This window comes from Manacus vitellinus, unplaced genomic scaffold, assembly GCF_001715985.3.
Source record: "Manacus vitellinus isolate BGI_N305 unplaced genomic scaffold, ASM171598v3 scaffold_61_pilon, whole genome shotgun sequence".
Lineage (NCBI taxonomy): Eukaryota > Metazoa > Chordata > Aves > Passeriformes > Pipridae > Manacus > Manacus vitellinus.
The window spans coordinates 2,463,550-2,477,424 of record NW_021940696.1 but is presented as its reverse complement, the minus strand read 5'-3'; the positions used below and the strand labels follow the sequence as shown (position 1 = coordinate 2,477,424).

At 49.4% G+C, this 13,875-nt stretch overlaps 1 protein-coding gene across 1 annotated transcript in view; it reads right to left on the bottom strand.

The window, feature by feature from the left end:
• Positions 1-6: 6 nt before the first annotated feature.
• The window catches only part of SFXN5 (sideroflexin 5), a 60,029-nt gene continuing 46,160 nt past the window's right edge, over positions 7-13,875 (bottom strand). The window contains exon 11 of the mRNA XM_029963730.1: positions 7-1,027. Within this exon, the coding sequence (XP_029819590.1) occupies positions 950-1,027 (78 nt within the window). The 3' untranslated portion in view covers positions 7-949. The remainder of the gene's footprint in view (positions 1,028-13,875) is intronic.

Genomic DNA, 13,875 nt, shown 5'->3' with positions numbered 1-13,875 from the left:
TTCCAGTTGGGAGGGACCTGTAGTGATCATCTAGTCCAACTGCCTGACCACCTTGGGGCTTAAATCATGTTCTGTCCTTGGACAACTATCTTAACAAAGTGTGGCTTAGCCAATTATCTTAGACTAACAACCTTAATTTTAAAGTTTAGGTGGGACAACTCTCATCTTTCCTGGCTGTGCAAAGGCAAAGAGCAGATCCATCATGATTTTTGCTACGAGACCCCTTCCCACTCAGCGTGTGGGTGTGGTGGCTTTCCAGTATCTTGAAATCCAGGGAAAAGCCCTTGTGGAACGCCCAGCGGTGGGATTCAGTGACAGGATGAAGGGCAGGATGCCACCAGGACCGTCCACAGAAGGAGGAGGGAGGGATGAAGGGAGCAGAGGCCGTGACCTTGGCATGAAATCTTTAACTCTGATCACTGGGGTGGGATCAGCAGGAGATCCCAAATGCAGGACAATTCCCAAACACCTTATCGAGCACTTCACATTCCCGCCGATTCCCCAGGGAGTTATTTTTGTGCAGCATCAGTGTGGAGACTTGATTCACAATGAAAACAAAACTTGCTGGGTGAAGTCTACGCTCATGTGGTGGGGTCCAACCACGTCGACTCCGTGCGGTGCTGTTAATTCTGAGATTCTTCATCAGCTACTTCTAAAGTGTTCGAGCGTGATTTTGCTGCGGTTGCTGCCGCTCCTCTTGCCTAAGTTAAAACTTTTTTAATATTAATCTTTTTTGACCAGTGTGAGGGTGTCAGCTCTCTGCAAGCGTTAATTCCCTCCCGCTTCGCCGGGAGAACTACGACGTTACTATCGCTGAGCTCGATTATTTTGTCTCGTTGTTGTCGTTGTTGTTGTTGTTGTTTTCTTTTTCCCAGTCGGCTTCTCAAAGTTTTTTCCCCCTTTTTCCCCCTCTCCCCGAACCTTCCGGGCTGAGGTGATCCTCTTCCACTTACAATCCTTTATTGTAGATCACAGTCTTACTGGTGGTGGCCACTGCGATCTCCGGCTCCAGCCGAGACGTCTCAATCTGTGAAAATCAAAGAGGAGGCGAGATCAGAGCGTTGTGCTGCAGCAGGAGCTCCACAGATCAATAAATTAACGTGGGGAAGCACGATATGGAAATTATTCCATGCCAATCTCGCCTTCCCCGTGTCATTTTAATGTGCTTTGCTCTGCTCAAGCCTCAAAACAGCCCTGTGTGGATTGACTTGTGTTACAGGAAATGATGACTGGAGATATTCAGTGAATTATAGAGTGTCTCCCAGGCTCTCACACCATTTTCCAGGGGACAACCTTTCCTTTTCCCACAGCCAAGGTGCTGTAAGGAATCCAGACCCCAAAGCTGTGGCTTGGACCTGGAAAAACCAAGGGCTGAGTGGTGCAAGGAGGGGACAACCTCATTCCACTCCATCCATCCTCCAAACAGGGATGGATCACAGCTAAAATCTACCAACTCCTTTCTCTGCCTCCATAAAATCTCCAGTCCTTTCCCAAGTTCTTCCTTTTGCCAGCTTCATATGAAGCCTTCTCTTGCTCTGAAATCACTCCAAATCTGTGCATCCCTGGGAGGAATCCGTGGTGCTCCCAGTTCCCACGACAAGCAAAGATCCCGCTCCCAGCCGGGACAGGGCACCTCGCAAAGCCTGGAATTTTAGAAATCCTATACATTGAACCGATGCTGTTGCTGACACAATGCTAAGAACCCACGTTAAAAATCGAAATGCTTTTGAAAATGTTTAACCTAGTTAGACAAATTAGCAAAAATTTGTGCAAAACAATTTAGGTATTTAAAATATTCAATGTTTTTAAAAACTGGAAAAACTGTTCTTAGCTTTCAGCTGCAAAAACCCAACAAAATATAACATCAAAGCAATCTTAACATGAGGTGCAACATAACCCTTCAGCAAAGCTGTTAAACAGCTACTGAAGCATCATGGGAAATAGCACTTCATTTATTCAAATGCACATATGTCAGGTTTTTGCACCATATGTCATTCCAAGCTATTTACAGTAATAATTAAATCTTAATCAACGTTTAACCTCTGTAAAATGTTTGAAGGGATCTAATCACCCTTCAGACTGCACTAATGAAGGAGAAATATATAAACATAAAAAGAAAATGATGCATAGATAGCACACCAGAAAGAACAGTAATTGCAAAATTGTATTTCTTTTAAATATAATCAGCAAATTATGTAAAGTAAGCCAACGAGTATTTTAAGTGAAGACATCTTGGGTGTCAGAGGTGTGATCAGCTAATTTTGTACTGCTATCCATAACAGATGTAGCATATTTTCTTTTAGTGCCATTATTAGCAACTTCACCATCTCTTTCTGTGCTGAAACCCGGAGTGCAGCGTTGTGGTGGGGAGAGCACCCGGCAAAGGTGCAGGAGAGGCGATTCTCACGTACCCCCGGCACCGGCGGGATCCGTTCGGAGGCAGGATTAGCTCCGATCTGCCTGGCTCTGACGCAGCTTTCCCTCCCATTGTTGTCGGGTTTCTCCTTCCAGAGACAGACAGAAAAGCTCCCGGGCTTTGGGGGGGGTGGGCGGGTTCATCCATCGGTAGGAAAATATCCAGGTGGGAAGTGGGGTCACGGCCCATGGGAGGGGTTCAAGGAATAACTGGGTGTGGGCGCTCGGTGGTCGGTCAAAGGTTGGACTGGGTGGTCTTGGAAGTCTTTTCCAACCTTAATGATGATGTGAAGTGCTTTAAAATGGCCTGGAATTGGGGGGTGGGGGGGGTGTTCAACGCTGACCACTGGGGATGTGGGGCAGCTCAAAACCCGACCTACTACTGGGATGTCTCCACGGAGAGCCACCACAATCCCTCCCTCTCCAAGGGGGGCTGGAGAGGTGGGAGCCCCAAGGAAAGCCACATCTGCCTTGGTGGACCCCAAAACCAGTGGTCTGAAGGCACGACCTGTAGGGAAGTGCTGAGGACGTGGACGTGCCGAGCCTGGAAGAGAGAAGTTCCAGGGGTGTGTGGTGGGATTTGCGTGTGCGAGGGGCTGCGGAAGAGAAGAAAAGCAGGAATGTTTTGTTCACGTTCTCTTGGGACACAATTCAAAAAGCAGGGAGTGCGATCCAAGCTGAACAGCAGGAAGAGTATCCTAGTGGGAAGGAGCAAAATATCACAACCAAACGCTTTGGGGAAGGTGTGGGGTGTTCTGTGGTGGGAAGTTTTCAGCACAAATGAGATGAAACCCATCAAGAATAGTTTAAGCAGAATTGTCTCGGTGGAGGGAGACAGATGAGATAATTGCTTGGAGGCTCTTCCAGCTTCCTCCCCATGGGTCCAGGAGGGAGATGGCTTCGTTCCCTGCATGGATGAGCTCTCCATCCACAGCAAGGTCGTTGGATGAGATGGTTTTAGGAAGGATGGGATTGAAGAGGGATAGTTCAAAGAGAGATTATGGTGTCTGAGGAGAGGGACACAGAAATCAATGCCTAATGTGGAAGTGTTCAAAAAACACATTGATGTGGCCTTTGGGGACGTGGGTCAGCGGGGAATGGTTGGACTTGATGATCTCAGAGGGCTTTTCCAACCTTAATGATCCCATGATTCTTATGCAGGATGGACACCTGGTCAGAGACCTCTCTGAAGACCTTGGAAGGAGATACAACCAGTCCCAGGCACTGGCCTGGAGCTGTGTAATTATCAGACTCACTCAAGCCCCCTTTCCAAATCCTGGGAAGATGGGAAAGAAATTTGCTGGGGAGGGTGGAGGTGACTGGTTGAACTGGAGCCATTTCTGGCTGAGTTTAACAAAGCAGGTATTAAAAACTGCTCCAGAGCCTCAGGAGCTCCAAGAGGTGAGTCTGCACCAAGGAGGCAGGTACAGGAAACTGGGAAAGCCTTCAGAAATCCATCAGGAGTAACTTACTCTTCCCACTGTGGGAAATCAAATGGAGAAGAACAGGGAGAAGCATTCGGGCGATGGGTTACAGGTATTGAGGCAACATTAAATCACAACCTTATTGTTCACCAGTTCAGTCTTAGACTGTCTCAGGGTTTTTTGTTGTTGGAAAGTGTAACTTCACCTATTTTGGCACAGACTGCTACTCCAGCTGTCCAGCACCCTGGACCTGCTCAGCCAGCCTTCCACTGGCAGACACATCTGGAGACCACAGTTTCTTGTCAGGTTTTTTTGTGTCTCAGCTTCCAAGACCTCCAGCAAAGTCCTTGCTGGCCATGGCCATGCTGGGAACCCCCCTGTCAAGGAACACCTGCCTTGGAGGGTGCTCTGAGGAGCAGGTTCTACCCTGTTGGGACTACACTGATGGGACCTGTCCCACCTCACACAGGGTGACTTTGTCCTCTCAAACCAAGTGTGGGCCTGAGTTTGAACTGTTGTCCATCCTCTTCCTCCCAGTGAGGTGCTGGAGCAAGGGATGGATCCTCTTCCTGCCTTTGGGATGATGGCACTGGAATGTCCACCAGAAAATGGTCTTCAACAATGAATCCAGGAGAAGTCCAGGAGGGATGCAAGTTCCTACAGCACTGAAGGACACATGGTGTAAAAGCACCATTCCCAGACAGGGCTACAGGGGGCTTGTTTGGGGTAAAAAAACAGGTTTTCAGGCTGATGGCTGCACTGACCACTCAGTGCCCTGACATACCAATGTGGGAGACACTGTCATGAGGGAGTGGGAGAAGGAGGAATTGCTTCACCCCCCTGTGAAGCTACTGCAGGCAGAAGACCCTCGCTGGGGACACGGCCAGGGTGCACCTCCAAACTCATCCAAACTGTGTTCAACATGACCATGATTCACTAGAACACCTGGGGACTGGTGCATACTGAGGACGCTCCTCTTCCCACTGGCGGATATCCAAGGGGGAAAACCCCAAGGAAGGGTGTCCCCTGCCCTTACTGAGGCAGCTGTTCACAGACCAGCCCCACGCAGGTGATGCGGGGCGGGGTGACAGCCGAGATCCATCCCCGCAGGGAAACAAAGCCACCACACCGGGAGTCGCCTCTCCCGGTGCCCGGCACACGCCAGCTCTTCTTCCCCCCATCCCTGCCTTTGCAGTGGGAGCCTCTCTCCTCTCATCAGCACAGACAAGGCTAATTGGGGTGATAAAGAACTGGCTCCGAGTGCTGGCGTGGGCTGGAGGAACAAATGGTGCGGTGGTCACAGCTGGTGCTGCAGGGATGGGGAGGGAGAGGGTGTGAGGAGGCTCCCGGCGCCCCGAGTTCCCTCAGCCCGTGTTGGATGCGGGGTGGGGGGTTGTGTGTGTTTTGCAATCGCTGCTGACACGGGTGTAACTCCCATGCGCGGCCGGTGAGGCAGCAGCAGGCAGAAAGCAGATGCTTTTTGTTTGGGGTTGATACTCATTTCTATCCCAGCTCGGGAAAAGGTGTAGAAAGGAATGTGCTCCTAAGAGTGCAGGGAGAGAGATAGGTCTAGGCTCGCTGCCAGGGATCCTGTAACGATATGGAAGGCAGCTAGGGGAGACAGGAGCAGATGGATTTGGCATACAGCTCATCGCTCAGCCAAAAAAAAAAAAAAAAAAAAAAAAAAAAAGGGGGGGGGGGGGAGAAGAAGGAAGAAAGCAGCCAATTTTGGTAGGGGGAGGGTCATGTGGACTGATGGATGCTGCGCTGGGAGGTGGGGGAAGGGAGGACCAGGCTGGTCACTGTGTCTTCTGCTGCTGCCTTGGCAGTGCTAGCGAGAGGAGCCAGTGGTGGTCCTGGTTTGGAGCCTGGGAAGGGTGTCCTGCCCTTCCAGCAGCCCTCTACCATCTCCTCCTGGGACATCAGGGCAATGGCCGAGGGCAGTGCCAGGATATCTGAGACCCGGTGAAGCTCAGCAAGGTGTAACAAGGACTGTAAATGGCACCACAGAATCATTAAGGTTGGAAAAGCCCCCTGAGATCATTGAGTCCAACCATCCCCCAGCACTGCCAAGGCCACCATTGACCTCTGTCCCCAGGTGCCACATCCACAGGGCTTTTAAATCCCTCCAGAGATGGGGACTCTACCACCTCCCTGGGCAGCTCTGCCAGGGCCAGACAACCCTTTCCATGAAGGAACTTTTCCCAAAGCCAACCTAAACCTCCCCTGGCACAGCTGGAGGCCGTTCCCTCTCCTCCTGTCCCTTGTTCCCTGGGAGCAGAGCCTGATCCCTTCCCTGGCTCCCCCCTCCTGTCAGGGGGTTGCAGAGTCAGAAGGTCCCCCCTGAGCCTCCTTTTCTTCAGGCTGAGCCCCCCCAGCTCCCTCAGCCCCTCCTGCTGCTCCAGCCCCTTCCCAGCTCGGTTCCCTTCCCTGGACACGCTCCAACCCCTCCATGTCCTTCCTGTTGCAATGAGGTCTCTCTTTGTGAACCTCCAGTCAACTGGGATGTCCCCAGTTATCCAGGACTGCTGATAAATGATGGAAAGTGTCTCAGTGAGTCCTTCCACCAGCTCCTCAGCACCCTTGGGTGGATCCCATCCTGCCCATGGACTTGTGTGTCTCTAAATGCCATAGTAGTTCTTTGGCCATTTCCACTTGGATTATGGGGCTTGGAGCAACCTGGGATAGTGGAAGGTGTCCCTGCCCATGGCAAGGGGTGGAATGAGATGGTCTTTAAGGTCCCTTCCAACCCAAACCATTGGATTCCTCCCCATGGAATGAGATGAGGAAACCACTCTGTGCTAGGAAGTGTCTCCTGGAAGTGTTATGGACCAACTGAAGGTGACCTGACAGGTGAGAGAATTCGAGAAACCTTTTAATCAAATCACAAAAGGTGTTTTTCAAAAGATCTCCAGCCTCTGGTTACAGAATCCAAACAACTGTGGAGCTACAAGACCTCTCAGTGTCCTGCTTCAAAGAGCATCCACCATTCCCATGGTTGGCATTTTCCTAAATTCCGAATTCCAGCTTTGCACGGATCTATTTGCTGCCCTAAGGAGCTCTCTCCTGCCAGAAGTTTTCTTCCCATGAGAGTATCCAAAGATTATTAAATCACCTTTGTTAAATTTTATAAGACAAAACTCACAGTTCTTCTCTGCAAGGCCCATCACTGCTTGAAAATATCTTTTCTGATAATTCCCCAGTTTTTCTACACAGTTAAAAACCATCTGTACCCCAAAACTGGACACACTGGTTGAGAGATGGTCCTCTTGACTAATGTACATAGAAACATAAAGGTCTAAAGGACCTTTAAGATCAAGTCCAACCATTGCATGGTAACCAATAACTTCATAGATAATTGATACTCAGTTTTCTTCCCAAATCACAAAGCTGGGAAAAAAACAATTTTGAGGTAAACCTGAACTTTGTGAAGTTTTCCTTCAAATCAATAATAAAAATTGAACTTAAGAGTGGTGCAGTTTTCTTCATTTTATGCTTCTCTAAAGTCTTTTCGACCCCTTTCTTATAAAGAAACATTTGGTTTTCATAAGAGACAACATTGTATTTAGTGAAAATGTTTTTCTCAAAAGCAGGGAAAGAAGGAAAGAAGGAAAGAAGGAAAGCAAAGCAGGTAAGGACAGATCAGAATTAGAATCACAGAATCATGGAATGGTTTGGCTTGGAAAGGACCTTAAAGACCATCCAGTTCCACTCCCCTGCCATGGGCAGGGACACCTTCCACTAGCCCAGGTTGCTCCAAGCCTGTCCAACCTGGCCTTGGACACTTCCAGGGATCCAGGGGCAGCCACAGCTTCTCTGGGCAACCTGGGCCAGTGCTGGATAAGCAGATGAAGACACTTCTCTGCCCTTTCACCACCACATGAATGAATTCACACACAGTTCATTAGATGGGTAAAGGACTATCAATCAGGCAATCCAGGTAATTTGCAAAATTTCCTGTTTGCAAGCAGGAGTTTGGAATTCCTGCCACGTGTGCAACAGGGAAATCCCTGCAATGCCGAAGTTTCAGGGGGGATTTCACAAGAAGCATTTGGACAATGTTGTCAGGGACAGGGTGGGATTGTTGGGGTGTCCTGTGCAGGGCCAGGAGTTGGACTGGATGATCCTTGAGGGTCCCTTCCAACCCAGGGTATTCCATGATTCTGTGATAAATGGCTCTGAATTCAGAGCTCTGTCTCCAAACAATGAGATTTCAGGGATATATCATTTCATGGTGTGGTTTTTGGGACTTGTCTTGTGCAGGGCCAGGAGTTGGACTGGATGATCCTTTGAGAGTCTCTTCCAACTCAGGATATCCTGTGATTCTCTACAGCCAGTGAACCATTTTCCACCCTGTCCCACAGGCAGCTGGAGGTGGATGTTGGTGCTCAAAGCATCCATGGCAAATAAAAAAACAAACCAGAAAAATCTTCTGAAATGCATAAACCTCAAAAGCCAGAACAGCCAAATATTCCAACCTTTCTCCTTTTCGTTGTTTCAAGGAAAGGAGGGAAAATGAAAGTGTGTGTTCCCTCTGACAGGGAGAACTTTTACAAAAAGGTGCATCTCAATCTAACCCTTGGCAGGACACACCTAGAACGACCACTAAAAACGCTTGAAATTAATTTTATTCCCATTTTCTCTCCCTTCCTTGAAACAATGAAAAGGAGGAAAGTCGGAATGTTTGGCTGCTCTGGAATATTCGGCTGTTCTGGAGCATTTGGCTGTTCTGGCTTTTGAGGGTTAAACATTCCAGGAGACTTCTTTTTTTTTTTTTTGGCCATGGATGCTTTGACCACCAACATCCACCTGTAGGACTGACTCTGCCTTGAAGCAGAGCTGGAGAGTTTGCAGGATTTATGGATCGGTTATGGGATTGCAGCATCCACTAATTCACTGGTGGATTTGGTGCTGGGTTAATGGTTGGACTTGGTGATCTTAAAGGTCTTTTCCAGCCTAAATGATTCTGTGGTTTAGTGGTGGACTTGGTGGTGTTGGGTTTAATGGTTGGACTCGATGACCTTAAAGATATTGTTCCAGCCCAAGTCTATGATTTGATATAATCAAGGGTGGCAGATCTGAATTTCAGCTCCAGAAGCTGAAAATCATCACATCACAGGTTCTCTGAAGAAAAATAATGTGCAAAACCATCGGGATTTTAATCAGATGGGAAGAAAGGAAACATGGCATTTTAGGCTAAAGCCCAACTAGGCTGGAGCAGAGAATCTCCCACATGGCAGCGAGCTCCCCTCCCCTGTTGGTGTCCATGAGTGATGACAACAGTGTCAGCAGGTGGGATAATAACAAATGACACCTCAGGCTGGAAGGGAACTCCAATTCCCTGCGTGCCCCTGCCTGTCCTGGAGCAGAGCAGCTCAACATCTGTGTTCCACTGCTGTGCTCCAGCCCCCAAACCAGTCCACCAGTAGGATACCAGCTCTAACCTTCCAGTTCCCCACAGGAACCCTCCTGGCGTCTCAAATTAAGGTTTGAAACCATAAGACTTCAAATAGCAAGATCAAAACCAAAGAAGTTCCTTCTGTCTGTCTTCCAGAGAAAAGAGGTTGATCAGAAAAGACAAAAGGCCTTTGCAGGAGCCAAGATGCCTTTTCTCCTCTTTTCTCCTCCATGCTGGAGAAGGTCTGCTCAGTGATCATGGGATAAAGTCTCAGTTTGCCACATTAAATTCATTTCTACAGGAGCTCCAGAAAGGTGGATGTTTTAGGCTGGTACCAGAGCAGAAGTGCTGTGACCTCAGGTCACCTGGACTCCTCAGGGAAGGATCTTCAGGAGAGAGCAAAAGAAACTTCCTCCTGGCCTCATGGAAGAAACCCCACATGATGCTGACTTTTTGGGGGAACATTCGAGACAACTGCTTGGTGGGTAAAGTCATCAGCCCTCTTCAAACATGACCTTGAGAACTCCCAAAATCACAGGGTTTAGTTACGATCACTGCTCCTTGCTGGAATGAAAAGCATCTACAGAGACACTTGGGAGTTTCTCCTCTTCTGGAAGAAATAAAAAGTCCTGATTTTAAATGTGGACATTATGAACGTGACAAGTTCCCCTTCTGATGGAAATGAGGTATTTGAATATTTCAATTATTTAATTTTAATCCTCAAGCAGCTCTGTGGAGGAGGAAATTATTTGTTGCTCTTCGGTGAAAACATCAATCCCTGCAATCCTCCTGCTGTTAAGAAGGAAGGGCATGATGGAAGGGCAGGATTTAGGGATGCCCTTGTTGCTTTAATGCAGCTAATCAAGTTCCTCGGGATTCCCAACCTCCAGCCCACTTCCTTCCCTTCCAGACCAACAGCCCCACTAGGAACAGGCTGCTGGAGCCAAATGATTTAAAAAGCAATTACAGATAATTACATACGTGAAATGTGATTAATAAGGCATTTTCTGCCACAAGCAGGCAAGTCTGGACAACGGGTCTCCTTCCTTTTGTATCCTGTATCTCTTGGAGTAGCTTTAGGTACAAGTTGTTGCAGATGAGACAAAACAACCATCTCCAAATATGCCCAAAAGGACAAATCCAACCCTGTGTGACATGAGAGGGATAAGGCAGGAAACAGCCAGGGAAGAGCTGGGGGTGAACCTGGTTACACCAAATAAAGAGGCTGTTGGTGACCAAAAAGGGTTGGACTTGACGATGATAAAGGTCTTTTGTGATCTTAACAATTCCTGGGGTGTCCTGGGCAGGGCCAGGATTTGGATTTGATGATCCTTGAGGGTCCCTTCCAACTCAGGATATTCTGTGATCCTATGAAGGTGGACTGAGTTGTCAGGGAGGGCTGGCAGAAAGAGGGGAAAGGACTTTGCTTTCAGGACAAGAATAAAGCAGCAGAACCAAGGACCCACAGGAAGAGTGCAGAGGGCAGGAGCAGCCAGGGATGGCCACCTCCACCTCTGCGGGCTGGCAGGGCAGGAATCCTTGGGGGAAGTGTTTCGGGAGGAGCCCCTCTGTTTACAGTAGGTGCTGCTGAAAGGTGTCCCGAAGAAAGACAGCAATTAACAGGCCCGCAAAAAAATGGCTTCTTTCCACAAAGAGCCTTTTAAGTATGTTTTTCGAGCCACTTGAAGGGTTAATGTTTAGCTGTTTATCCGGAGTTGTCGGATGTCAGCTCTTTCTTTTGACTCCTAATGGCTTATAGCCATCAGGAGGTGAAGACTCCTCAAAAGAGATGGTGTCAGGAATGTTTTTTTATGCCCACCAGCACCCACACACCTGTAGGAGCCTGTGCTTGCAGCAGAGATAGTTTACATACTTGAACCTGTATCCCAGGGACAGGGATATAAACATGAAACCAGATCCTGTCTGACACCACTGCCGAAGCCCCTGGGCAGTACAAAGGGGTCCTTTCTCCCACACCCACCCCGGATGACCACAAAGAGCAGTTTGGTTCAAGCTGTGCTTCCCAGCAAGAACAAGCCCTGCTGGTCCAGGTTAAGATTTTAAGGCCAGATCCTGGAAAATTTTCAGCCCCTTTGACTCCCGGCGGCCGCTGGTCCTGAAACAAAGGCCCGCTCTCAGGAGCAGGTTCAAAAACCAGCTGGGCCACAAATCAAAGCCCCTCGGACAGGGAAGGTGAGAACAAAGACTGGGGCTCCAAATCAATCAGAGCTCTGCTCACTGTGACCTCCCCCAGACCAGAGATGTCACTGAGCCCAATAATTACACTGGGAGGTGCAAACGGGCTGAGCAGTTGTAAATTTAACCACCCTGAGTCTCCCAGGGGCTTGTAAGGAGTGATGGTGCAGCCCCTGAAGACCAGATCCGTCCTCTTCCTCTTGGGAATTCCCCATCCCTGGTAGTGTTCAACTGGAAGGTGTCCCTGTCCATGGCAGGGGGTTGGAACTGGATGATCTTTAAAGTCCCTTCCAACCCAAACCATTCTGTGATCCTAAGAAAGACATTTGCTCCCAGGTGTGACTGAGATCTCCCAACTCCACCCCACTGGGGAGTGAGTAGGCACAGGAAATTCCTTGATTTTGAGAAAGAAGAAGGGGAAAAAACACATGGAAAGGGGAGATGTCATGATCCAGAAATGGTCTTTGATTTGCAAAACTGGTTCCTTCTCTCCGGGTCAAAAGAAGTTTCAGTGGTGCCAGGACACGAACAAAAAGGGAAATGCAATGAAAACCAAACTAATGAGTTTGGGAAATGGGAGGTGACCCTGGGACAAGGCAGATGCAGCTTCTGTGAGATCACCACCCATGGATTTGCACCTGGAAGTGCTGCTGCATCCAGGTGGAACAGGCAGAAGGAAGTTACTGGGCTGCAGCATCTTCCCCATCCATCTGCTACAGCCCCAGAAAAGGAACCTAAAAGAGCATCACGTGGTAGCAGTGAGGATTTATGAGACAAACATGAGAATTTGAGGGTTTTCCTGACTTGGGTGGAACAAGAATGTCCCAGTCATGTAGCATCTGGAACTTTTGGGTCGTTTGGTCTGTAGAAGGTCTCTGCAGAAACACCAAACACTGACTTGAAGCCCTCCCTGAAGCAGGAGGGGGCTGGTGGCTGTTGGTTCAGCAGCTCAGGCTGAAGCACCACTGGAAGTGGAGGAGAGGGCTGCTAAGCCTGACATTCCCTCCTCATGGGTTTGGGAACACCTTCACCTGAGGAATGCCCTAAAGTGCCTTGAGAAGGAGGTTTGGAGCACGTGAACCTGCCTCTGTCCTGCCTTCAACATGCCTGAGCTCCCCAAAAAGCTCTGCTGCCGTGTAGACATGGAACTTTGTAGCATGGAGGGTGGGCTGACCTTGCAGGCTCTAAAAGCAAACACAGCTCCAGGCTTCTTTCTGTCAGTGTCACACTGGAGATGATGCCAGAGAGAGGGAAACTCCAGGTGGGAGCAGGAACTGGGGCAGATCACGGGCCAAGAGCACGTCACAGAATCATAAAATGGAATCCCAGAATGGTTTGGGTTGGAAGGGACCCTTAAAGACCATCTCATTCCAACCCCCTGCCATGGGCAGGGACATCTCCCACTGATAGATTGTTCCTGGTAGAAGAACCTCTACAGGAGACCTGTGATGGGTTGGGAACAGTCCATGGATACCTACAGGAATAACACTGACAGGTCCTGTGATGATTAACAAGAGCTCATTGCCATCCTCTGGAAAGACCCTCCCAGCTCCTGGCACGTCTCTCTACAAGCCTGAGTACCACCACAAACCCAACCAAACCATCCCAGGCCCCCCTAAACACTTCCAGCAACACCCAGAGCCCTCTGTGCCAGCAGGATCCCTGGGCAGCAGCTTTCCTGAGCAGCACAATTAGAGGGAAACTCAAAGTTGCTGTGAGAATTGAGGGAATGTGCAGCACAGGAAACAAGCTGCTGTGATATTTATATTTTTTTTCCTGGTTGCTTTGACAGGAAAGGTGTTCTGCAGATGCCAGGCTGCCAGGGGGGGCAAGGGGGGAGAGCAGTGGAGGTGTAAAGGGAAAGCCAAAGGGCAGGGCCAAGGGGGAAGTGCTGTGTGAAGTCTGGCTCCTTGGGAAAACACACAGCAGGTCTGGAAGCCCTGCCCTGACAGCTGGTGCAGGTGAAGGAAAGCCTGAAAGGGGGGGCTGAGCCAGGAGCACGTCGTCTCCTGCTTGGTGCTCTCAAGGGGTGGTGAGAGCAGGAGAGGAAGGGAGGAAGCAAATGGTAAAATAACTCCTGTCTCAAACCAAGGGAGCTGGAAACCTTCCCAAGAAATTGGCTGTTTAGCCCAGAGTGGGGTTCAAGTTCACTGCTCACCCCTTTGGGAGCATCCTCAGCCCAACCTTCCCTGTCCAGCATTTAGTGCAGGAACACCTCCTGGGGACCTACGGCTGGTGAGGACTCCAGTTGTGCTGCAGGTCTGAGGGGCCATCTCTTCATGGAATCGTGGAATTGTTTAGGTTGGAAAAGTCCCCCAAGATCATCGAGTCCAACCATTCCCCAGCACTGCCAAGGCCACACTGACCCATGTCCCCAAGTGCCACATCCACAGGGCTTTGAAATCCTTCCAGGGGTAGGGACTCCACCACATCCCTGGGCAG